Here is a 24,842-nt window from a genome sequence, read left to right on the forward strand (position 1 = left end):
GCAGTTCTGACAGGATTTTAATGTCAGTCCTGTACATCTGCACTGTGAGATTGCTGCATCCCTTTACTTCGGTCTGAGGCAGAGGAGGAAGATAAAGAACTTGATAGAACATTTATGGTAATAGCTGTAAAGGGAAGCTGGAGAGCAGAGGATTTCACAGCCAGAAAAATCTCAGCTCAGGGAAATGGGTCTGAAATACAAACTACAGATAGTTATAGTCTCTGTTTAAATAAAAGGATTGCTTTTCTCACCTTTATTTAAAACACATGTGTGGAAGATGAAAGTGTCCAGCTATTTTTTTATTATTCAGTCCACCAGCTACCGACATCTTTGCCTTATTTCATTTCAGCACTAATGGCACAGTGAAAGTTCTGAAACACCCTCTTTGGATTCAGCCTTCCTTGGGTCTCAGCAAAGATTCCTGCTGCAGGCAGAGCTGTTGCTGTTGTTTTCGTCATCAGCCCTTTCTCTCTGCTCCTGAACCCGGTGCTATTAATTGTGTTGCTGCTTCTGCTCTTTAATTGATCCCATTCACCGCTCCCGCTTTTGTAACGTCTGACTTCTTGTCACTTGGGCAAATCAAAAACCCAAATTAATCAATCTCCAGCCACTTGAGAATAAGGCCGTGTTGGGGAGCTGGGCTTGACAAAAAAGTCTAATTTCACTTTGAAAGCCTGTTGGAAAATTTTAACAAGAAGATGCAAGAAAAATGTAAACCAGATCAAGCTCGACTTTGGTCTGCGGAGAATAGCGTCACCTGTTGAGTTTGTTTCAAGTTTTTGTAAATAGGTGATTTGACAAAAATATGAAATAAATCAAAAGGTACGGGGATAGAAGGGGTCAGAATATGCTTGGTTCCTCTGCAGATGGTTACACAGGAGAGAGGGTTGTGTGTGTGACACAGAGAATAGCAGCCGTGGGCCAACGCCGAAGCTCCCAGCCTTTGTGCTGTGCTATTCCCATCCCTCACACCTTGCCTCTTCTCCTGCTTTTCCCACCCCCAGCCCCTTTACCCTGGCCTGGGGTGCTCATCCTGGCTGACTGGCCCTCATTTCCTTGGCCTCCTTGGTTCCTGTGCTGGCAGCTCCTGCACCTCTGCTGCAGGTGCTGAAGGAGTCGCATCTCGGACGGGTTTGGTGAGGGGGCTTGGGAATTCGGGATGCAAGGAAGTTGTTTTTCTGTTCTAGGGGCACCAGGAAGCACAGTCTGGGTTTGGATTGAGTTTCAGACAGCTCAGAATTGGGAGTGTTCATCTGGAGAGGAGAAGGCTCCAGGGAGAGCTCAGAGCCTGAAGGGGCTCCAGGAGAGCTGGAGAGGGACTGGGGACAGGGGATGGAGGGACAGGACACAGGGAATGGCTCCCAGTGCCAGAGGCAGGAATGGATGGGAGATTGGGGATTAGGAATTGTTCCCTGTCAGGGTGGGCAGGCCCTGGCACAGGGTGCCCAGAGCAGCTGTGGCTGCCCCTGGATCCCTGGCAGTGCCCAAGGCCAGGCTGGACAGGGCTTGGAGCAGCTGGGACAGTGGAAGGTGTCCCTGCCCATGGCAGGGGTGGGATGAGATGGTCTGTTGGGTCACTTCCAGTCCTGTGATTCAATGATGATTCTGTTAATTTTCCACCCTTTTGAAATCCAGGAGGAGAATCACAAAGTCCTTAGGGGGCACAAATGGAGTTGTTCTGGAGATCCATTTGTCGAGCACATGCAGCTCCCAAAGAGCAAAATAATAGAAAAGATAGGAAGTGGGAATTGTTACCTTTTACAAAATATTTGTAACACTGGGAGAGGATATGAAATTGTTTCAAACAGCAAATAAAGCCCAGTACAACAGCACAGCTCTTGAGACTCTTCTGAGGATTGGTTTTCATTTAATGTTCTGTCTCTCGACTCTGGGTTGTAGTTGTAGACAAAGTGTTTCTTGTGTTCCAACCCCTCCTTTCTTCTACCACAGTTTGTCATACTTGAAAGGAATTTCTCTCATGACCATAATTGCAAAATGGATCTTGGAGAGTGGCAGACATGGCGCTTGCCTTGTGGAGTAAAAGCTGCATTGGCTTTTTTGTTTTGTTTGGTAAATTCTCACAAATGAGGGCTGGACTTGCACAAGCAGAGCAGTCTCTGTCTTAATCCACGTGTCCTGCACCTGTAGAGAAAAATCCCCATGTGAAGAGCAGAGGGGTGGGGTTTTTATGTCCCATCTCTGCATAACTCGAGGGGTGTTTGGTCACCAAGGGTCACTTGTTGCTTTTGGGCATGGAGTGAGATGCTGCACATACTTATGAACCTGGAAATGTCCAAGGCCAGGCTGGGCAGGGCTTGGAGCAGCCCGGGACAGGGGAAGGTGTCCCATGGCAAGAGTTGAAGTTTTAAGGTCCCTTCCAAGCCAAACAGTTCCATGATGTGGCTGTGTCAGCTCTCCCTTCCAGCTGAAGGAGTTAATCCTGGCACTGGGGAGGGATGGAGGGCACGAGGAAGGCTCCTGGCAGCTGGGACACAGCGTGGGCATCTCTGGCTCCCTCCTGGAAGTTGCAGCAGCAGCAGGCGTGGGCTGAAACACGAGGATGCTCCGTTTGGGGGGAGAAGGCATTTTCCAGCAGCGCTTTGCTGCTCATCACTTCAAAGCAGTCACAAGAAACGAGGCTGTGCCGGCCAGGACAAGCCCAGCTCCGTGGCAAGGGGAGAGTTTTGTCCTCGCTGTGGTGTCATGGAGCTGTGCACCCTGCAAATGATGACCATCATCAAGGGAAGCTGTGCCCCTGCAGTCCATCAAGAGGCACAGAGCTAATGATGGGCTGGGCAGATAATCGGGGGAGAGTTAATTGTAAGGTTCGATATGGCATCTTGTCAGCAGAGATAAGTTGTCACGTTTTCCACTTGAGCTGAAACTAAATGATTGTAAAATAAGTTATGAGTGTCCTTGGGCCTGTCTGCCAGAATGATGGCTAAGAATACATTCCTGGCCCATCAGTCTCAAGCAGCCCGCTTGATATTTATGCGAACTGAATGTTATTTTATTCCCCCTCTAGTCATGCTTGTCAGCTTCCCGAGTGAAAAGTGAAACTGCTGCTTTGACTCATACTTCAAGTATTGAAGCTCGGAGAGGCTGCAGATTGTTATTATTATTACCAGTATTATATATTTTTTCGGGTGTGTGTTGAACATTGATGCCCGATTGGGAAGAACTAATGGCTGACATTGAGCGTGCGGGATGGCTGCAAAACAGCCCATCCCAGCCCAGTGGAACGCAGCTGATGGCTTCCAGTGCCTCTGTCAAAGCTGCTTGAGATGGGGAGTAATGAGGCGCTTGCTTTTTTAATTTGCCATGCCTTTATCCTTGCCTTTTCCCCCCCCCCCCCCCTCTTTTTTTTTATTTTTAAATATATATTTAATAGTGCCGGCAGTGGTCGTCTGTTCTCAGGCGTGGTAATTGATACCAAATAAAATGCATTATTTGTATTCAGTCAGGAGGATGAAATTGCATTCAGCGGGCTGAAGCCTGAACTCATTTACAGTTTCCCCAAGCCCGAGCTTTCAGGAGCCCTCTTTTCAATTTGAAGAATACCTTGTCAGGCACGAGAAGGAGTGGGAAATGGGAGAGCACAGCGTGGAAGCCCGGTGCCTTTTGATTGCTCATATTTTAAAGCAGGGCAATGTTAAATAACTCCCATCCTCAAAGGGTGGGCTCAGAATCCGGGGATCCGGGGCACGACCAGCTCGGCTCCCTTCACGAGGGACCAACCTCCCTTGCTGCTTGAGGGGGAGGGAGAGCTCCAGGCTCCCACTTGAGAGCAGTTTGACCCAAGGACAGCAGGTGATTACCTGGAAGGGGCTGGGGATGACGAGGATTTACCACGGGAGGTTCATTCTTCAGCTCCGCGACGCCGGGCGTCAGCCCCGTACGTCCCTCATTTTTCAGAGCTCTCCGGCAGGTTTTGTTGGGGGGATTTACGGCCTGGAAATTAGACAGAGCTGCCACCAGTGTGTGGATGCAGCCTGATGGGTTTTAACAGTGTGTACTCTGTGCTGCTGCCTCAGGATTGTGGGGGTTTCTCCAGCAGGTGTGTGCGGGTGCAGGAGGGGATGAACTCGGATGGGTTTGATTGTTTCAAAGTGAAAGCTGGGAATGAGGTGGGGGGCAAGTGAAGCATTTTGAATCATATAATCCCAGAAAGGTTTGGGTTGGAAAGAACATTAAGCATCACCTGGTTGTAACACTTCAGAGAGGGACACCATCCACTAGCCCAGGTTGTTCCAAGCCCCTTCCAGCTGGGCTTTGGGCACTCCCAGGGATGGGGCAGCCACAGTTTCTCTGGACAGCCTGGGGGTTTTTCTCCTTCTTTTGAAGTCTCAGCATTGAAAACCTCCAGAGTCGGGCTGGAGGTCACTGCTTGGGGCTGGCAGAAACCCCAGTGCAGCTGTGCTCATGCCTTTGTGTTTCTGGCACCCTCTTCTGCACCTTCTCCTGTGCCATGGATCCAAAGGGATCTCTGTCCCCTTGGCTGAGAGAATTCCCACCAGGATTTTCACCTGACTTTCACCTCCCTCCTCTCCTGGAGAGACAGCAAACTCTGCCACTTGCACCAGTTGTGGGTCAAATCCTTAAAATCTCCTACCCTGATACAGGGTAAATAAATCCCCATGAGTCCCTTTTGGGTTAAATTCTTGGAAACTGGTTTCAAGCTAGTGGATGTAGGGAAAAGAACAGAAATCCTTAATATAAAGATTAATGTTTGGTTTGGTCTCTCTTGCCAGGCAATTAGCTACATAATTTATCCCCCACTAATAACTTAGAGCACAACTGTGCTTAGGGGGTAATTAGTAAATAAACTTTATTAGGAGGAAAAAGAAAGCAAAATAAGTTGGCTTTTGTCAAAGAGGCAGTTCTGTGGGAATTTAACTATGCAAAAAGAATCAACAGCTATTTTTTTAATAATCTTTGGCTTGATATTTTTCTGAAATATTAAGTTAAATGCACTCCTGTTATTACACTTAAGCTTTATAATAAGGATTTTTATTCTTTTTCCCTGTGTCTGCTGTTCTGAAACCAATCACCAAGTATTTAACCCCAAAAGGCAATCATGGGAATGTATTTGCTGAATATGTCTGGGAGATTTTAAGGATATGGCACATAAATGCCGTCCTGATACTGCACTAAGGTGCAATATGGTATTTAAGCAAGGTTCTGGAAATGGCTTCACTTTCCATAATAGCAAGCACTTTCCTTTAAGTGTAGGTTTTATGTGGAATTTTATAATTAAAATCCAAACCAAGCCAGTAATTAAACAAAAATCACATTACCAACCTTGGGGGGAAATCCTGGATTAAGGTTACTTGAATATTTACTATGGGGAAGGACCCAAGTTCTTAAAATTGTTGGAGTTAATAAAGCAGGAAACTGAACAGGGTAAGGTGGGATTATTTATTTTCCTTGGGAGCAGGTAGGAAGTGTGGAGCAGGTAGGAATTTATCACACAGTTATTACCTTTACCAGGTGCACATTACTTACCTTATTTCCCACCTTTACTGCCATCACCAGCTTTTCAGTGGGTGTCTGTCTGATATTAATGACAGCACAGAACATCCAGAGGATCCAGGGATATCTCTGTTTATGCATTAAAATGTCCAAGTGTTACACAAAGTAATTTGAGGCTAGGGAGGGTCTTTGGAAGAATTGGAAGCAATAAAGTGCTTTCCCATTGTTTTTGTGCATTCCAGCTGGCCTGCCCCTAAAATTGCTGCTCAGTCCTGTTAATCTAAGAGGACTTGAATCAGTTTTTTGGAAAAAAGAATGGACATTGTTTGGAGAATCTCCTGAAGCAGCTCAAGAACGTATCTGCCTGCAGCCAGGGGTTGTAAGCTTGGATTGTAACCATCACCTCCTTCCAATCTCACAGCGTTTTGGTCTTTTCTGCTGCAGACACGGGCCTGGGAGATTCAGTGTGCTCCAGCCCCAGCATCTCCAGCACCACCAGCCCCAAGCTGGACCCCCCTCCTTCCCCCCACGCCAACAGAAAGAAGCACCGCCGGAAGAAAAGCACAAGCAACTTCAAAGCTGACGGCATCTCGGGCACGGCTGAGGGTAGGTCCCCGTCCCAGCCCCAGGCTGAATCCTGGAAACTGGGCCATTCCAAGGAGTGGTGTTAGCTCAGCACCCGTCACTGGAGGGCACGAAATAACACCACACACACACACACAGCTCTTCCAAAGTGAAATGGGAATTTTTTTTTGTTTCTGACCCCAAGATTTATCGATTTCCGAAAGTGGCAGTGGATTGGAGGGTGGCAGTGCCACCTCTCCAATGACACTGGACAAACCAACAGTCCATCAAATTTCTCCTCCTCCATAAAAGAATACAAAACAATAAGTTATTTACACCTTCTGTAAATAACTCATTGTTTTGCATTCTTTTATGGAGGAGAAATGTAAACATGAGAAGACTTAGCAAATCTTTAAAAACCAAGGTGACAAACACCAGCCTCGGCTCTGAATGCACAGGGGAAAGGGAATTGTGAGAAATTAAAGTGTGAGCTTGTGAGGATGGAGCTGAAGCGGCTGAGGCATCACACTGGTGAATTCAGCTGTCTGCAATGTGTTTAGAACCCTTTTTTTAAAATAAATCAGAGTCCCCAAGTTAATATGGAGCATCATTAGGTGTTGAGGTAAGGAAGAGGCACACTTGGAAGGTTCACAAGGAGGAAAAATTCAGGTTGACTCCCCAGCCCACGGATCACGTCAGAACTTGTGTGTTTTTTTCAGTATTATTAAATCTTGTGTTATCACATCTCCTCAGGCACATCCTGAGCTCTAGAATGGCCAACACTTCTGATGCCTCTCATTGTTTGAATATTCAGCTGCTTGTGGAAAAGCTTGTGTTATTTGAGGATAAAAGGGAAAAGGGGAGAGTTTAAATGTTTGGGTTCTTTTTTTTACGAGCCAGAAAGCAAAAGCCAAAAAGAACTTCTTTTTCTCCCTTAGTTTAGCTTACTATTTCCACACTGCTGTAGCTGTTCAATGCCCTTCTGAAGGGGTAACAATGTGTACAGGAGCCAGGTATGATATAAAACATGCTTGCAGCTTTAGAAAAGAAGAAAAGAAACATGCTAGGATTCAACCAAAAAGAGCTCCAGAAAAAGAAAGATGAACAAGGGTGGTTGGAGGGCTCAGAAACTGGGGAGTCAACACATAAGGAGAGATGAAAAAGGGAGACAATGGAATAACATTGTGGGAAAAGGGGAGTGTTGAGTAAGAAAAAGATGTGGTTGTAAGCATGGGAGAGTAAAAAACAGCTAATTCAGTATCAAAGAATGTTGGAACAAGTTCTGAAGAAAGGATGACAATTGCAGACAGCTGAAGAGACATTAAAAATAGATGTGATAATAGTATACAACTGAGAAGGGGCATGTTAACTACTACTTAGTCATCCTTATTTTCCATTTATTTAATTTCTCAATTGCACTTCTATCACATCCGGAATTTATTTCCCCAGCTATCTATACAAATCCTTTTTTAAAAAGCCATCAGCTTTTTTTCATAACAGCTCCTGTTGTGTTCTCTTTCCAGTCATTTAACTATCTTTGCTGTTAGTTTCCCCCTAGTTTATGGCCCGAAGCCAAATTTTAGTTCAACCTTTCATTTTTAATTTGTCCTTTTCTTTTTATTTTTCTTTTAAAGAAACCCTTTTACACCACTTATTTTCAAACCTCAATGGCAAATTACAGAGGGGATTTTTCAGAGCTTTCACCATTGGCCCAAGAATATTTTGTTGAAGTCAAAATGAATCAAGACCAGCTGGATATCGAGAGCCTTTGAAAAATCTCTTTCTGAGCAGTTAATAGGTGTATGTTTTCTTTCTCCTGGGGAGATTGTTTTCACAAGGCACTGGAGACTGTGTGGTCCTGGGCTGCAGGCACAGACCCAGAGGGAGCAGTTTGCACATGGCTCTCTTGTCCCTGATGTCCCTGTTCTGATTGCAGAGTCCATCCTTCATCCTCCTCTGGCTCCTCTTCCTCTCCTCCTCCGCTTCCAGCATCACAGACCTGAAATTCTCTTGCAATAGCTGAACAAAACTGTCCCCTCTCATGGAAATGGGGTCAGCGTGCTTCCAGAAAGGCAGGAGGCTGCTGGCAAGCAGCAGCTCAGTAACACCCAGGGAGCTCAAAGGGTGGAATCATTAAGGGTGGAAAAGCTCTCTGAGATCCTCCAGTCTACCCATTCCCCAGCACTGCCACGGCCACCACTCATCCCTGTCCCCAGGTGCCCCATCCTCACATCTTCTAAATCCCTCCTGGGATGGGGACTCCCCTGCTGCCCTGGGCAGCTGTGCCAGGGCTGCACAGCCCTTTCTGTGAAGAAATATTCCCCAGTTTCCACCCTGAGCCTGCCCTGGCCCAGCCTGAGGCCGTTCCCTCTGCTCCTGTCCCTGTCCACCCCGGCTGTGCCCTCCTGGCAGGAGCTGTGCAGAGCCACAAGGGCCCCCTGAGCCTCCTTTGCTCCAGGCTGAGCCCCTGCCCAGCTCCATCCTGTCCTCTGGACACTCTCCAACAATCCAACCCCTCCTTTTACAGTGTTTGTGCCTCTGCATGAGCCCATCAGCTTCCTGTCACCTGCCTCTTCTCACATGTCTTCTGAGGCAGAAGGTTCACTCTTCTGTGTGGAGAGAAGAGTGTTCTGTTCTCTTTGGGACTTGCCAAGTTTGTCTCAGGAGTATCATAAAATGCAGGTCCACCAACGAGGGCAGGAATGATGACTCCATCTTATTAGAAGTCTAATTATTACTTTATTAGACTATATCATAGTAAAGAATACTGCACTATACTAAAGAATACAGAAAGGATACTGAATGCTAAAAAGATAATGATGAAAACTCCTGGCTCTTTCCAGAGTCCGACACAGCTTGGCCCTGATTGGCCAAAGAGCCAAAACAACTCAAAAATGAGACTAAAGTCAAGAGCACATTGCAAACTCTACAGTTCCAGCCACCACACATCCTTCCTGTGGAGCTGAACATGCAAGTGTGTTACAAAATGCAATCAGGTGTTTAAGGGACTGGCACATCCAGGAAGGGGTCCCATAAGGGACTGGCCCCAGGCAGGAATGATGAATCTGACTCCATGTTCTCAGAAGGCTCATTTATTACTTTATAATAGTATATTATATTAAAGAATGCTATACTATACTAAAGAATACAGAAAGGATACTGAATGCTAAAAGATAACAATGAAAACTCCTGACTCTCTCCAGAGTCTGACACAGCTTGGCCCTGACTGGCCAAAGAGCCAAAACAACTCACAGCAGAACCCAAAGGAACAATCACCTGTGGGTGAACAATCCCCAAACACATTCCACATGAGCACAGCACAGGAGAAGCAAATGGGATCAGAATTGTTTTCCTTTTCCCTGAGGCTCCTCAGCTTCCCAGGAGACCAATCCTGAGCAAAGGGATTTTCCAGAGGATGTGGATGCCACACAAGAGGGCCTCAGTGGCTGTTAAATTCTTTCATTTCACACCATCTCTTTCACAGCCCTGCTGCTGAAAAGCAGCACTTTGGCCACAAGAGCAGAGTGAGGAGTTCTCTCTGGGCATGCCAGGGCTCTGGGCATCCTTCAGCAGACAGCTAATCTGGCTGGTCCTTGAATCCTGGGATCCTTGGCGGGGCTGGGAGGGGATGGCTGACAGCGAGGACAGACAGCCTCGTCCGTCAGCGCGAGCTGAAGGAGAAGCAATGAGGCGTGCTCCAGCTCCTGTCCTTTTAGGAGAAGGGCATCTCACTGAGAGTGATAGTGGCTGGAGATTGCCACTAAGGACGTCCTAGCAAGACTCAGAAAGGCTGGGGGGCTGCTCTGCCCAAATCCTGGCAGCCTTTGGGTTTTCTGGGAGCTGTGTTGGTGCAAGGCAGAGCCAGCGAGTGGTCGAGGTTAGAAAGGGCCTCGAGGATCCTGGAGTCCAGCCAGGTTCAGGCTGTTCTTGGTGCTTTCTGCAAGCAGTTGAATGTCAGAGGAGTTTAGGCTGGATCTCGGGGAAGGGTTCTTCCCCCAGAGGGTGCAGGGACTGGGCACAGCCCCAAGGCTGCCAGAGCTCCAGGAGGTTTGGGTACCACTCCCAGGGTGAGGTTGTTGGGGTGTCTGTGCAGGGCCAGCAGTTGGGTCAGTGATCCTTGTGGGTGCTTTGCAGCTCTGGATATCCCATGATTCTATGGTTTCCACATCTTGCATTTCAAAGCAGTTTTCATTTCCAGTTGTTTCCTTGTTTTCCAGTGCTTGGCTACTAATCTGTCCAGTGACCTAAAATATTCCCTTGGGGATTTTTCTTCCCCCACCATAACATAGATTTGCACCCTCAGAGGATTACTGCACTTTTGAAGACCACAAATCCAAACTAGGCCATCAAAGGTGTTCTGGGAGATTCCAACACTTTGATCAAAGTGTTTGAGATGCTGCAAATTGGCTCCAGAAGCCTGTGGTGGTAATTGTGGGAGAACCATGATCTTCTTTCCTTCCTTCCTCCTGGAAATCCTGGGCTCCTTGTGCAGAGGAGGAGGAGGAGGATCCTCCTGCAGTCGCTGTTCCCAGGCAGGTACAATGGATCAGAGTTAAATGGTGTGGGTAATTCTAGATTTTGTGTTGCCTTCCTTTGGCTCCAGGCACGTTTCAAGTGTCAGCTTTCAAACAGGAATTCTGAGTTCCTTCATTTTCATCTGCACCAAAGCTGAGGTGTTCAATGAGGTTTAAATCTGGTCTTCAGCAAACTGGAGCATTTTTGCTGCACTTTGCAGGGCTTTTTTCCCCTCCTTGAACGTGCCTGCTTTGATCATTGACCTCTGCCCAAGTATTCAGATATCACGATGATGGACACTGAGCTCAGGCTGGTTCACCAATTCCAGGGCCTGATGCTCATCCCTTTTATGCCCTTCCATAAAGGTCATGCTGATTCTTCTCTCTCCACACTATCTGCACATGCACAGCCCTCTCTTTCTGGGATGGGTTCTTTCATCTCACTTGGTTTATCTTCCTGCAGCTTTTCTGAGACAATGCTCACAGCAACACAAATGCTGCAGCACCTGCGCTGCGCTTGGAGGAGAATTAAAATTCCATTCCTATCTCAGAAAATCAGATTCTTGTGAATTTTTTTTTTTCCCAGGGAGAAGTTTTTCAGTTCTCTGGGCTGAACTTGTCACTGACAAAAATTCCCTTGGTGTTTTTGAGGGTAGCAGCAGGAATGCTTACATTAGGCAAGGTGCCAGCAAGCAGCAGTTTTTTCCCCACCATGCTGCCTGAAGTTGCTCAGAGCAGGATTAGACAGAGCTGTGTTTCAAAGAGGAATGGCTGCTCAGAGCCACATCTGTTTGGGTCCCCTTGTGCTGCTGCACTTCCTGGAACAGCCAGGGATAATAGGAAGGCTTTTCAGCTGGAAAACAAGCAGAAAAATTCAAAAGCTTTCTTGGAAATGCTCTTCACAGAAAGATCTTTCCCAGTGTTTATTTTTCTTACTCTTGTTGGTTTAAAAGCTTGATGGCTGTGCCAGCTTGAGCCTGCCTCCCCTCCATCCATCTCTGGGATTTTAGGAAGGCCCCAGGCTGCCTTTCAGCACTGGGACCATCCCAGTGTTAACCTCCTTATCAAATGTACATTTAAGTTTTTTATTAACAGGAGATCCAGCCAGTGTGGGCTGTAGCACCAGCACCACCACATGCCAGTGGGATGGGTACATCCACTCCTTCCCTTGGGAAAACCAAAGGATCATGGACTGGGCTGGGGTGGAAGGGACCTCAGAGCCCATCCAGTGCCACCCCTGGGATGGGACATGGGCAGGGACACCTTCTGCTGCTCCAGGCCCCATCCAGCCTGGCCTTGGGCACTGCCAGGGATCCAGGGGCAGCCCCAGCTGCTCTGGGCACCTGTGCCAGGGCCTGCCCACCCTCCCAGGGAAGAGAATTCACCATCTCCTGTCTCAGCATCCTGGGGCAGACCCCCCAGCTCTGCTCTGCACACGCAGCTGGAGCTGGGAAACGGCGCCTGGGGAGCAGCAAGGGTGAGCTCCAGCTGCAGGGAGACTTTCCAAACTCTCTGAAAGCCATGTTCCTCTTCATCATTTGGTTCTAAAGAGGTTTTGAAGGACAAAGAAGGACCTTTTATGTTTCTTCTCAGAACTGTTTTGTTAGCACAAAGGTATTTGTTCTCTGGCCCTTGTGCAGTAATTGCTTTTCCTGGTGCTTTGCTGCTCTGTGCAGTCCAGACCCAACTCCAGGTTTACACTTTCTGGCTTTTAGCTGAAGGATGAACCCCACTTTACTGAAAAACCCTATTTTTTTTTATTTTCCTGGGGTAAACTGGTGAAGCTATTTAAAAAACCCTTGTTTTTTAAAACATTTTGTGTCACTGTGTGTTGAAAATGAGCCCCGGTTAAGCAGGAAATTAAAATATATTCATTTGTTTTCTGTGGCAAAGGTTTAGTGGCACCTCTCATTTGTTCTTTTAGCAATCAGCAAAACCATCAGTGCTTTCAGCTGGTGTCTCCCTGTGTCCCTTTCAGCCACCCCACAACCAGAATGACAAGGGGAATTAGAGAAATGCAGTTCTCTGTATAACACCTGAAATTTTGCTGAATTGTTCTAAGTGAAAAAACCAGAAGCAATAGAGGGGTCACAGAAATGCATGGAAAAGCTGTGGGCATTTCCCCTGCAGCCTCCCACCCTAAGCTTTCCTGGTGATTTACCTGCTGGCATCATACCCTGAGGTGATTTAAATGTTCTTGGTACCACATTGTGCTGTCCTCCACACAATTGTAACAAACAATTTCCTTTAGGAAGTGTGGTGGCCACACTGAACTAAAAAATTCTATCTCTCTAAGCATGTTAAAAAAAAATGTCATCTGGTGTTTTTGGAAGTTTAGTGGAAACAACTCAAGAAGCAAAAGTGGGAGAGCAAATTCCTCCTTTGACAGATGAACTTGACATTTTAATGCTAATACTTACTTATCATGCACTGAATTAAGCACCAGGATGAAGGAGGGTATTTTTACTTGCTGCTCTTAGATATATATTTAATTTTTTTTTTTTTTGCTTTTTATGGTCTGGAAGAAACCTTCTGACATTGTCAGAGGACAGCATGTTCACAAACCTTTCCAGCACAAAGAGCCACAGCGTTGTCACTGCCTTTTCTCTGAAATGTAATATCTTGACCTGCAGCTGCAGCAAGGGCAAAGCCACTCACCTATTAAAGAGTTTGTAACCTTTGGAATCCAATCCATTGGATGTGGAGGTCCTTGGATGGATTGTGTTGCTTGAAGTGATGCCCAGAACTGAGCTGCCACCAAAACTTCTTCAAGGAAAGAGTTTGCAGTCCATTGGAGGGCAATTAAATGTACAGCAAACAGGTGTTGCCCATGAAGGAATGCCACAAAAATTATTCCTGGTGATATTACCATCCTAATTATTTTAGTTGGTCCCTATATATCAGCTATCAATAATTACAGCCTGCTGTGTGATTGGGGTACAGCAGCAACACAAAGTCTGGGCATGAATCACGAGGGGAAAACAGTAATTCCTTAATAATACCCTATATTTTTTTTTCAGTTATACCCTCCTTAAAATGATAAGAGGTATCTTAAGCTTTTCCCCTCTAAAAAGTAAAGACATAAATGTAAAATTTAAAATCCCAAATCACACAGAAGAGGAGTATGTTCCCATCCTGTAGTGCAGTGTTTCTGTGCCCCTTCTGATAAAGGGTTTAGTGACAGCAGGTTTTGCTTCTATTTCTGGCCTCTTTAGGTGCCTGAAGTTTCAGGAAGTAAATGTTCATAGTTTTAAAAAATATTCAGGGCTTAAGGAGAGAGGGATACAAAAGTGGCATTTTGTCTGCAATGCTGAATGAAGAGAAGAAGCATTTATTTGGAACTGGAGGGGTTGGCAGGATGAGCAGATTCCTAGGAAGGTTGGGGGGTTTAAATAGGTTTGTATTTTAGGGTAAAATAGGTTTACCATTTAGGGTTACTGCTGAATTCTCTTTGTGTACAGTTTGTTGGTTGTTGTGTCATTTATGTGGTCTTCCTGTACATGAAACATTTCAGGAACTGCAGCAAATGACATTTTGCTGAATTTCATACTGGACACAAAAAACCCCCACTTTCTAAATGTGGGCTTTAATGAGTTTGCTTTCAGTGAGATTTTTGGAGTGTGTTTAGTTAAGTATTTGCATCCTTATTTTGTAGATTATCTCCAAAGAGTTGTAAGCCTCCCTGCCCAACTATTCTCTGCTCTAGCTGCTTTTTAGGAAACAATTTCTTTAAAAACCTCCCAAAACAAAACAAGTCTTAGGATTTAGTTGGCATTAAAAATGAGCAAAATGCCTAGCTGCGTTTTTCCTGCCTGCAAGAGAACTTCAAGAAGAAACCCCAGCAGTGTGTGCCCATATCTGTAATGCCAGATGCTCGTTTGGGCATCTGTGAGTTTATCACCTCTCCTTGTCAAAACGCTCCTGGGCTCTAATTCCACCCATCAGCTGGGACTTCACCCAGAGGAAGCTCAGTCCTGTGCAGGAGGAGGCAGGAGGGCAGAAATTAAAAAATCCAGCCCCAATCTTCAGAGCCTGGCTTTCAACCAAGGCAGAAAGGTCAGTGCTTGGGAATCCTCGAGCCTCGGCTGCCACAGCCTCCCTGACATGAAAGGGCTGCTGCTGCTGCAAGGCACTTATGTTGATGCTGAGGAGTGAAAGACAAGGGAGGTGAAGCTCATCTATTGTTTTAACCCACTTCATTGCAGGCTAAACAAGTTGAAAGATTCCTGCTTCCCTTCAGAAGCCGGGGTCGGTGGAGGCGGCCGGTTCCGCCCACCTGGTTGAAAGGAAAAGTGTCACAGTGGTGGTCAGCAGGAAAAGGGATTCTGGAGAGGCTGAGGCCTGGGATGAATTGGTGCTGGTTGTACACACTGGCACATCTGGAGAGAGAGAGAGAAAAGTTATCTTTATTTTATTTTACTTTATTTTATTTTCAAAGTTTCCCTAAAAATTAGTCCCGTTTTGAGCACTGCGACAGCGGAAGGGCCCGCTGGGTATCCAGTGCCACGCTGGGATTTGGCCTGATTTTTTGGGGAAGGAGGAAGTTTTGAGCAGCTTGGTAACTGAACAAAAACAAGTGACACCTTAGCATTTCACTGGCTTTGGGTAATTAGTGTCCTCAGCAAGGTGCTGCCAGCTTGACACAGAGATTTTGGTTATGAAAACGGTTTCTGATGTCCACAAGGTGATGTTTGCAGAGGTAGCAATGAGTGTTTTGTAAAATGTTAATTGTGCTAGAGAGGTTGGTAGTTCTGTTCCTTAAATAAAAATGTCTGTTCTAAAAGTGCCTTCCAGTTTTTCTGGAGTGTAGGGCAATTTCATTTTGTTATGAGCCTATATACCTAAATTAAAATATCATAAAATTAGATGATTATGTATGATAAAGCTACAGCCAGTGAAAAGGCTAAAATCAGGTGCTCAGTGTAACTTTGTCCTCCTGTTCATCTCTCAAGGCAAATTGTCACAATTTCAATAAACAGGGTATTGTGGTGTAGAAGGAAAATCTAGTTTGTGAAGGATGCCTGTGCACTTGGGCTCATCAGCTTGTTGGGACTGTCCCACCACTGGGAAACAGCTTTCTTTAAAAGGTGCAAGTCTTAAATAATTCCCTTCAGAAGCCCTGCTTGTGGAGGATTGCCATGGAGGATTGCCATGGATAGCTCAGTCCTGGAATTCAAGGGGGATTGTGTCATGTCTGATCTACCCAAGGCTTATTAAACATATCAGCTCTTGGCTGCTAAGAGCTCATAATCAAGAGGTACACACAGAACAATAACAGTTTTTTAGTTGCAAACCCCTACATTTTAGTCAATTATGGATTTTATAGCAACCTGTAGATCAAGAAATACTTACCTGTAGATCAAGAAATATCTACCTGTAAATCAAGAAATATTTGTGCTCCTTATTGTTTTGATTCTTTGTCAAAGTGTTTGTGACATGTTTTAAAAAACACGTCCAAAACTGAGGAGAGTGGTGATAAATATGAACAATTGTACTAAATATATGGCTGAATATGCATATATTGGCTTGGAGACTGAAAGAGCAAGTTCAGGTCAGATGCTGGGAAGGAATTCTCCCCTCTGAGGGGAGAAGGGTGCCCAGAGCAGCTGTGGCTGCCCCTGGATCCCTGGAAGTGTTGGACAGGGCTTGGAGCACCCTGGGATGGTGAAAGGTGTCCCTGCCATGGCAGGGGTGGGACAAGATTGGTTTGGGGTCACTTCCAACCCAAACCATTCTGGGATTCTGTGGAAATGGAGACCTTTCATGCAAAGGGTGGGTTCGAGGAGCAGTGTGCCAGTGGAATGTGTTTGAAAGGGCAGAGATCCATGAGGATGGGGCTCTCCATAGGAACAGCAAGTAGGAAATGCTGTGCAATGGGATTTAACGTGCTGGAGATGATGGGAGCTGCCAGGCCCGGAGGAGGTGATGGAGGTGCTGATGGTGGGAGTTGCTGGAGATGTGGGCAGGGTGGACTTTCCCTTCAGCAATTGTCCCAGCCCTGGAGCCTTCTCCAGCTCAAAGGCACGACTGGAGCCGTTCCAGTTCCCATCCTTTGTGGTACTGATGTCATCCCTGCTGCAGTAGTGCTGAGCTCTTCATTGCCAGCCCCTGGCCTGTCAGTCATTTCAAACCCACGTTGTTCTGTCAAGTTTTAAGCCTTACATCAGCTGAAGTCCTCGCTGTAGATGTACATGCCCTGTGTGAGGTTTCAGTGCTGAGCTGGCTGTTATGTTTATTTTATACCCTGTGCTTTAATCTGCTGTTTTCTGTCCCTCCACCTTTCTCTTTACAGACCAGTTGCTTGTGACAGATGTTATGCATCATATGTGGTGTGTAACTCCAGGAAGCACTAGGTAAAAAGGGAAACTTGAACAGGCCTCATCATTGACATTTTCCACCAGTTCTCCCCCCTGACTCTAAAAAAGAAAAAAAAAAATTAATAAAGGTTTCTTTTGTGAGCGTGAGCTGGAGAAAATTGGCCATTTGTCTGTGAGGTAATAGGCTTTGGGATAATATGAAAATCTATCAAATGATTAAATTCAATGACATTAAATCACAATTCATGAAAGGAGAATACTGCACAGTTTAATTCTATTTAATTTTTGAGGGGGGAAAAGAAAAAGCCCTTAAAAAAAAATTTGTTTGAGTTTCTCTTAAGCTGATTTCTCTGTGCTCTTTCTTAAAAGTGCCTTTCTAGTTGCCACACAGTGATGTGATCATTATCTGTCACCTCGTCGCCTTGCTGCCTCAACACGCAGTAAAATACAAAAAAAAAAAAAAAAAAAAAAAAAGAGAGGGAGAGAGGGGGAGAGAGAAAAAAAAATAAAAAAAAAGAAGACCAGAGGAGCTTGTGAAGTATGACTTCCCATCCCAAGACTCATTGGCTGCGATTGGTAGCGCTTGACAGTAATGATCTTATTACAGTACTCTGGACCTTGAAGAGATTTCATGAGGAGAGCGCCGAGGCCGCGCCGCCGTGTAATCAAGTGGCGCTGAATATTCCACAGGCTCTGATCACACACTGATTGGGCACAGTTTTAGCCCATCTTCCAGTCAATTATGCATGGCCCCTCGTGCTCCTGTGATAGTCAGAAACACTGATGGCTGTTGTCTGGGGCTGGCGAGGGGGAGGCTGGCAGCCAGCCAGGGGTTTGAAGTGCAGTCATTGCGGGAGAAGTGCTTTTTAGTTGGAATTGATTACCTTTCTTTGGGTTTGTGCTTAATGGCAAAACGGGATTGGAGAGGGCTTCAGGTGAAAAATGGCCGTATTAGCCATTTAGAGGAGCTGAACTCCTAGTCAATTTTTAGCTTTCCCCTGTTTCCATCTAATTTATATTTAATGATGTAGCGTTTGATAATATTTAAGATATTTCATTCCCAGTTGCTGCTGAGCACACATGTTGAGCACATGTTAAATGACAGCCGATCAGCATTCAGCTTTTAGGGATTCGTGCAGTTTAGCCTGCAGGCTGCCAGAACGTGGCTCTGGTTTGGCACCCGTGCCCAGCAGACGTCGCGAGGTGCGAAGCCAACGCTCCCGAGCTGGTTTTATCCCAATTTTATCCCAATAATGAGGATAAATCCCTGGCCTTTAAAACAGGCAGAGGGGCCAGCTCCTTCATTTAGCTCCTCGTGTCTCAGAGGCTGATTAGGCTGCTGTTTATTTCTCCCCTATGAAAATGTCACATCTTCCTTCGTTCCAATAAAAGTAAAATCATTAAAGCCTAACTCCAGGTGCCAGAGCAGGGAATTGATTGTCAGTGATGCTCCTTGCTCAGGGGCACCACTGTGCTTCCTCACCTATGAATATCCTGCAATTCCTAATTCTTGGATGCATGTGTGGCTCAGAGATGAGCTTTAAAGCTTTTTACTTTATAGTACAATGCTGTATTATCCATGCATCAAATGAAGAGCTTATGTTTGGGATGGAAAAATGCAGTTAAAACTCTGCTCTGGTATCACCCCAAACTGTTATTGCCATTAATCAATACAATTTTTCTCCATCTGCCTGGAATTCTTGCAGTTCTGTAAATTCCCAGCCTTTCCTGAAGGTGTTTCTGCCCCTCTCATGGTACTGCCCCTCTTCTACTGCTTCCCTTTTATTTGGATTGTTTATTTGGTTTGGTTTTCTCCCTAAAACTAAGCTCAAATTGACCAGCCCCACCCCTAAAAAAGCAACTTTAATTTCTTTTTTAAAATCTTTGTCTTCTTTAAATCAGTTCTCACCTCCCACATAAGGGCCAGACCAGAAATCACAGCAAAAAAAAGTCATGTTGGTGGGTTTTTTCTCTTTGAAACAGAGCTGTTGGGTTTTGTTCCAATGAATTTGGGTTCAGCTGTTGTCTGAAATTCCAGATCCTGGTTTGGGGGGATTTGTGCCTATTTTGAGGTATTTGCTGAGCTGTGTGTGCTCATCCCTGTGCCAGCAGCCAGGCTTTGCCACCCTGAGAGAGGGGAGCTTTGGCTCTGGGGCAGCTTTGGTGCCCAAGGCATAACAAACCTGAGGGGCAGCTCTGCATTTTCCATCTTGGTCTCCATCAGGGAGGTGAAACCCTTGGTAAAGTCAACTTTTCAAGGGGAGGAATTCTCCCTTGTTGGCTCTGTTGCACTGTGGGCTCTGTTTGAGCTGTGCTGCCTGTGGGAATCTGTGGTTTTGCTCACCTGAGGCAATCAGGGAAGAGATTCTGTGGTGACACACCCTGCTCAATAGGGACATGGCAGGGACACACAAGGACATGGCAGGGACATCACAGCTCTGTGAATCATGGCAGATCTCCCATGGGAGTGGGATGTTGGGTATGGGATGTGGGAAACACCTGTGGGATTTTTTACAGAAAGGATGGTTTGGGTTGTCCCCAGGCAGGTTCATCCCATGAGAGGTTCATCCCCTGGGCTCTCCAGGCACTGCCATGGCTTTGGTTCTTTCCCCATGTCTCCCAATCCATGTCCTGCCCTCCCTGGGGATGGATGACCCAGCCAGGCTGGGATGGTGCTGTCCCTGCTTCCTTTGACAAGGAATTGGCAGCTCCAAGACAGATTCCCACAGGCAGCAGCTCAAACAGAGCTCCCACTGCAACAGAGCCAACAGAACCAACCAAGGACAACTCCTCCCCTTGAAAAGTTGCCTTTTCCAAGGGTTTCACCTCCCTGATGGAGACCAAGATGGAAAATGCAGAGCTGCCCCTCAGGTTTGTTATGACTTGGGCACCAAAGCTGCCCCAGAGCCAAAGCTCCCCTCTCTCAGGGTGGCAAAGCCTGGCTGCTGGCACAGGGATGAGCACACACAGCTCAGCAAACACAGACTCAGAGCAGCTTCTCTTCCAAAGGAAGGCAAAAAGAGCTCCTCGTGTCCTGAACCCACGTCCTGCCCTCCCTGGGGGTGGGTGACCCAGCCAGGCTGGAGAGGTTCTGCCCCTGCTTCCCTTGACAAGGAATTGGCAGCTCCAAGACTCTTGTGGCTCCCTCTTCCTTCTGCTCCTCCCTTTGGGACTCCAGTGCCTGCATGCACGGCGTGCAGGGGTCCTGCAGGCTTTTCAAGGGGAAAATGGTTCTTAAAGAAGGATATTTTAGTATTTAAATCCTCATTTGAAAGTTGTTGGTGGTGCTGGCTGGTTTGTGATGATCATAAACACAGGGGCTTTTCAAAAAACAAAACGCCAAAGGGATCCAGCTCCTTTCCAGACAACTTCCAGCTTTAACCAACATATTTATACGTAAAAGGGCAGTTCATGGTTTGCTTAACCTTAAAATTGGAAGCAATATTACTACTTTGGGCTCACATCAGCATTGTCACACACATAATCACTTCTTGGTTGGCTGGCCACCGTTCAGTGTGTGGCTCTGAGTGGGCAGTCAGAAATAACTGCTTGCTTCTTTTTTTTTTTTTTTATTGTAAATAAACACCATTTTATGGTGAGACCTGGTGTTTATCACACAGGAGTGACCCAGCAATCTGAGCCTGGAAAGGTGGAGGTGGGGAAGGAAGTCTGGCAGCACTTAACCAATGACTAAATGTACATTTTCATCCTGAAACTGAGCTCTCATCTGGGGTAATAGTTCCCATTTGGAGATCCCTGAAATATCACTGAGGATTCCTGAAAAATTATTTTCAGCAAGACCCCACTTGCCAGGCAACATACCTGAGCTTCATAGAATACTTAGGAGGCCTGAGTGTTTAATTAAATTAGAACAAACCTAATTGTAATAAATCATAGATTAATATGTGCTTAGTGCTTTTAATAATTAGGTAAAATGTAAGTTAATGCTCACCAGATTACCTGAAGACTCTGGTGTGAGGATCCATGGTGATTATAAGGAGAATGTGAGAATTGGTTAATTTTTAGTGATCTGTCAGCTGTAATCTCTATTTCTCAGTCTCTCTGAGTACACTTAGACACGGGTTTGTCCAGGCAAAGTCAAGAATTTGGTCACCACTGCTTATGGTTAAACTTTGGATCCCAGATGTGAAGTGAGGAGCTGAGCTTTGGTAACCTGGGGAGGATTGGGATGTACTGGAATGAGGGGGAGGCTTCCCTCTGTGGAAGAGGAGATCTGGGCTTCAATTTATGGTGTGATCTTAGACATTATTTTATTTTATATTTTGTTTATTTTATTTTATTTTATTTTTTAAGGGAGGACTAACAGAGCAGGTCTTCATAGAATCCCAGAGTCACAGAACATCAGGATCTGCTTCCACAGAATTCCATGTACACAAGGTTTTAAGTGCAGCCCTGTCATTTGTTGCTAACTAAAGAGTACAGGATATGCCCAGAGCTGTTATGACATGTAAAAATAACTGTGGAGGAGGTTGGAAATAGGTCTTTGCTTTTCTCTTAAAACATATTGATGATTACCTGCTGCCTTTAGTAATAAAAATATCAATACAGCCCATCATTCTTTCTCTAAGTTGTGGATATTATTGAAAAGCCATTCCCAGGGGAACAGCTGACAGCCCATTGGAAATACTTGTAAATAATCCATTAATAATGAACTCCTGAGTCATGAGTAATCTGCCCATAATGAACCTTGCTGCTTCCCCACATGGTTCTGAGGTTTTTTGTTGGCTTTTTTTTTTGGCCAGGAATATTTCTTTCAGTCTTTTGATTTCCTCCACAGCCTGTGAGTGGAGGAGATGTTCCTTTTCCATATCATCAGGCCCCATAATTTGTCATAATGCTACTCAATAGCTCATGTAAAGAATGTGAAGGGACTCTGTCAGGGTTGTTAGGCACAAAGTTTAACCTGCAACACTTGTGGGGAGAAAAAAGAAAAGAAGAAAAGATTGACATAAACTGTCCCCCAGAGAGCCAGAATAAAATCCAAGATGGTTTTGTGAGCAGCAAAGGAGGCAGCACGTTGGATCTCTCTGAGAGTTGTGCTGGGCTTTGCTCCTGCTTGAGGAGGGTGTTGCATATCCAAAGAACATTCAGAGGATTCTTGTTCATTCCACTTATCCTTCCAGGGAGAAGTAGGTCCTGGAGACCCTGTGAAACAGAAAGGGTTTTGTCATTTCAAGGCAGTGCCACACTCACACATGTAGGAATTACTACCTCCTGGGTGCTCATTTTTTGTGGGGCTGTCCTAACACATCAACTCCAGTTTGATGGGCAAATTCAACATGAATATATATTTTATTTTTTTATCATCTCTTTTTTTTTTGTTTGTTTTCCTCCTAAAGAACTTTGTGGAAAGGCATGATGGAGATTTTAATCTGCAATAAAAGGTACTGCCAGACACCTCCATGCTGGTAGTTTTAGTCAGCAGTCCAGCCACTTCTGCAAGGGATGGGCAAGGCTGAAATGGGAGCTGTGGGAATGGTGGGAGATGAGGAGGAAGAAATTCCCCCCAAGTCCCTGTTTCTGTCCCTGCTGTACATCTCTGGGACAGGGTTCATGGTTTCCCCTCCATTTTTGGGTGAATTTGCTTCCCTGAGCTGCACCAATCAATGAGGAGAGGATCTCCTCTTTGCCACTCACAGGAGCTGCAGAGCATCAATTGATCACTCACAGCTTTTCAGCACATCCAGCTTATTCCCATCCCGAGCAGGAAAAGCTGCCTGTATTTGGCACAGCATTTTTAAGGGGTTTTTATCCTCTCAGTGACATTACAGCTCACCTGGGGACAAGGTTCTGCCACTCTGAGGGAACCCAGGGTGCAGTGTCTGGCTGAGAACTCTGATTTTCTCATAAAAATTCTCTTTTGATTGCACTTTGTTTTACCTGGCTTTTCATGCTCACTTTCTTTACCAAACCCATTTGTTCTTGCCCACCAAGCAAGTCCAGCTATGCCCAGTGAAGGAAATAATCTGTATCAACCTTTATTATATTTGATTGCACAGTGTTTTGGCAGTCATTTTGTATTGGTGTTTTGTGAGGGGTTTTTGTGCCATTTCTCCATGTGGAAAGGTCATACAATTTTGAAGGGATCTCATAGCTGTGAGAATGTTGCAGAGGACTGGAAAAATCCAAAAAGGATGTTACTGGAGTTGGAAATCTGGAAAGAGGGAAGGGATCCTGAAGAACCTGTGTGTTATTTAACCTCACACTGATCCAGTGTGAAATCCTGGGAAGGCTGGTGTGGGATCTGCCTAGAAACTTAATTTCCATTGGCACAGTAACAGAGTTGTTCAAGTCTCTCCCAGGAGATTGTCAGGGGATAAGGAGCTGGGCAATTTTTAATGCCACATTATCACAAGTGTCTTTCAAGAGCAAACACACCAAGTTAGACCTGAGATCACAAGAAGCAGCTGTGAAGGGGGATTTTCTCCTTGTTTCCCATGGAATCAGTCATCTTCACACTCCATCTGCATTTCTCCTGCTACTAGGAGTGCAGCCTGGGGGGTTTTTAGCACTCCAGAGGTCTTTTAGACCTTCTGAAGAAAATTCTTGCTGCTTCTCCTTTATCAGGTCCTCTTATCCCCCTCTCTTGATGTTCTTGTCTTTCTGTGGCCAACCCAGAGATTCGTCTGCTGGGGCTTTCTGTTCTCTACCCAGGTTTAGGTGGGATATTGGGAATAAATCTTCCCTGGGAGGATGCTGAGACCCTGGCACAGGTGCCCAGAGCAGCTGGGGCTGCCCCTGGATCCCTGGCAGTGCCCAAGGCCAGGCTGGAGCACCTTGGGATAGTGGAAGGTGTCCCTGCCCGTGATTTTTATAGACATGGAAATGATTTTTATAGACATGGAAATGATTTTTTTGAATGAGAGAAATGGCAGATTTGGGGTGCCAAGCTGAAAAGCAACCCGAGAGAATAATGCAGACTCGTGGCAGCTCAGCACTCTGAGGGGTTTGCTGCTTTTTGAAGGAGTGGATGATAAAATAGGCCTGACTTCTACAGGGAGCAGGATGCTGCTGATGCCACCAGTGAGATAAAGCTGCTGGTGATGTGCTGCTTGTAAATTTTAAACTCCATTCATTCCTCAAGGGGGAGAAATCCTGGGCTATTCTGCCTCAAAAGCAGCCCCATCCCTCTCTCCCAGCTGAGGATAGGTGGGATTTGCAGTGATGTTGCACTGCAACATAACAGCCTTGACAGCAAGGTGGGGTTTGCAGCTCTCACTGATATTACACTGCAGTATTGCAGCCTTGACAGCTGTGGGTGACGCTGCAGCTCAGCTTTGGCCATCAGGAAGAATCCCTGGAGGATCTGGAGCCTCCTGAGACCTCTGACGCCTCCCTGGTGTTGATGGTTTCATCTCTGTGCTGCAGGAGCAGGGCTGCTCTCCCCAGCTGCACCTTCCTGCTTTTATGGGATACTCCTCATCCCTGCCATGCTCTGCCTGCCCCACCACCCCCAAAAATAAAATCAAGCCCTCTGGGTGCCTTGGTTTGGGGCTGAGCCCGGGTGCAGTGCCAGCATTCAGCCCCTCCCCACAGCGCGGCTCTGCTGTCAGCAGGGCCTGATCGTTTGGCTGCTCCATCTGAGCTGGAGCTGTGTGGAGATTAACTGGTGTCTGTCCAACCATTTGTCACACAAATAACAGTGCCAGTGGAGTGAAATCCTATAAATCATTTTTTTTCCAGGATTGAAAGCTTTTATCAGTTGTGTCACTTCCATTATTCAATAAGTGATCGGTAACAGGCGCTGTGGTTGAGCCAGTCAGTGGTGAACAGCTCAGGGCTGTGGCTTGGGAGGGAGCCTGGGACACCAGCAGCTGATGTAAATTCAGGATTTCATATTTCTCTTTAATGTTTATCTGAGTTGCTACTCAGGGTTCTGCTGGAAAGGTGAAAGGCAGCACAACTCTGGCACAAATCTCTTAATTCATGGTTTGGTCCCTTGTGGTGTTTGTGT

The 24,842-nt window shown here is 46.0% G+C and overlaps 1 protein-coding gene across 10 annotated transcripts in view; it reads left to right on the forward strand.

Annotated features, from left to right (window-relative positions):
• Positions 1-24,842, forward strand: part of AGAP1 (ArfGAP with GTPase domain, ankyrin repeat and PH domain 1) — a 329,181-nt gene that overhangs the window by 233,720 nt on the left and 70,619 nt on the right. For 9 of the 10 annotated variants that reach the window (XM_063162741.1, XM_063162742.1, XM_063162746.1 and 6 more), the window contains one exon: positions 5,917-6,078. The exons of the other annotated variant lie outside the window; for it this stretch is intronic. In XM_063162741.1, the coding sequence (XP_063018811.1) occupies positions 5,917-6,078 (162 nt within the window). The remainder of the gene's footprint in view (positions 1-5,916; positions 6,079-24,842) is intronic. 10 annotated transcript variants of the gene reach the window in all.

The sequence above is a fragment of the Melospiza melodia genome, chromosome 8, assembly GCF_035770615.1.
Source record: "Melospiza melodia melodia isolate bMelMel2 chromosome 8, bMelMel2.pri, whole genome shotgun sequence".
In the NCBI taxonomy this organism is placed as follows: domain Eukaryota; kingdom Metazoa; phylum Chordata; class Aves; order Passeriformes; family Passerellidae; genus Melospiza; species Melospiza melodia.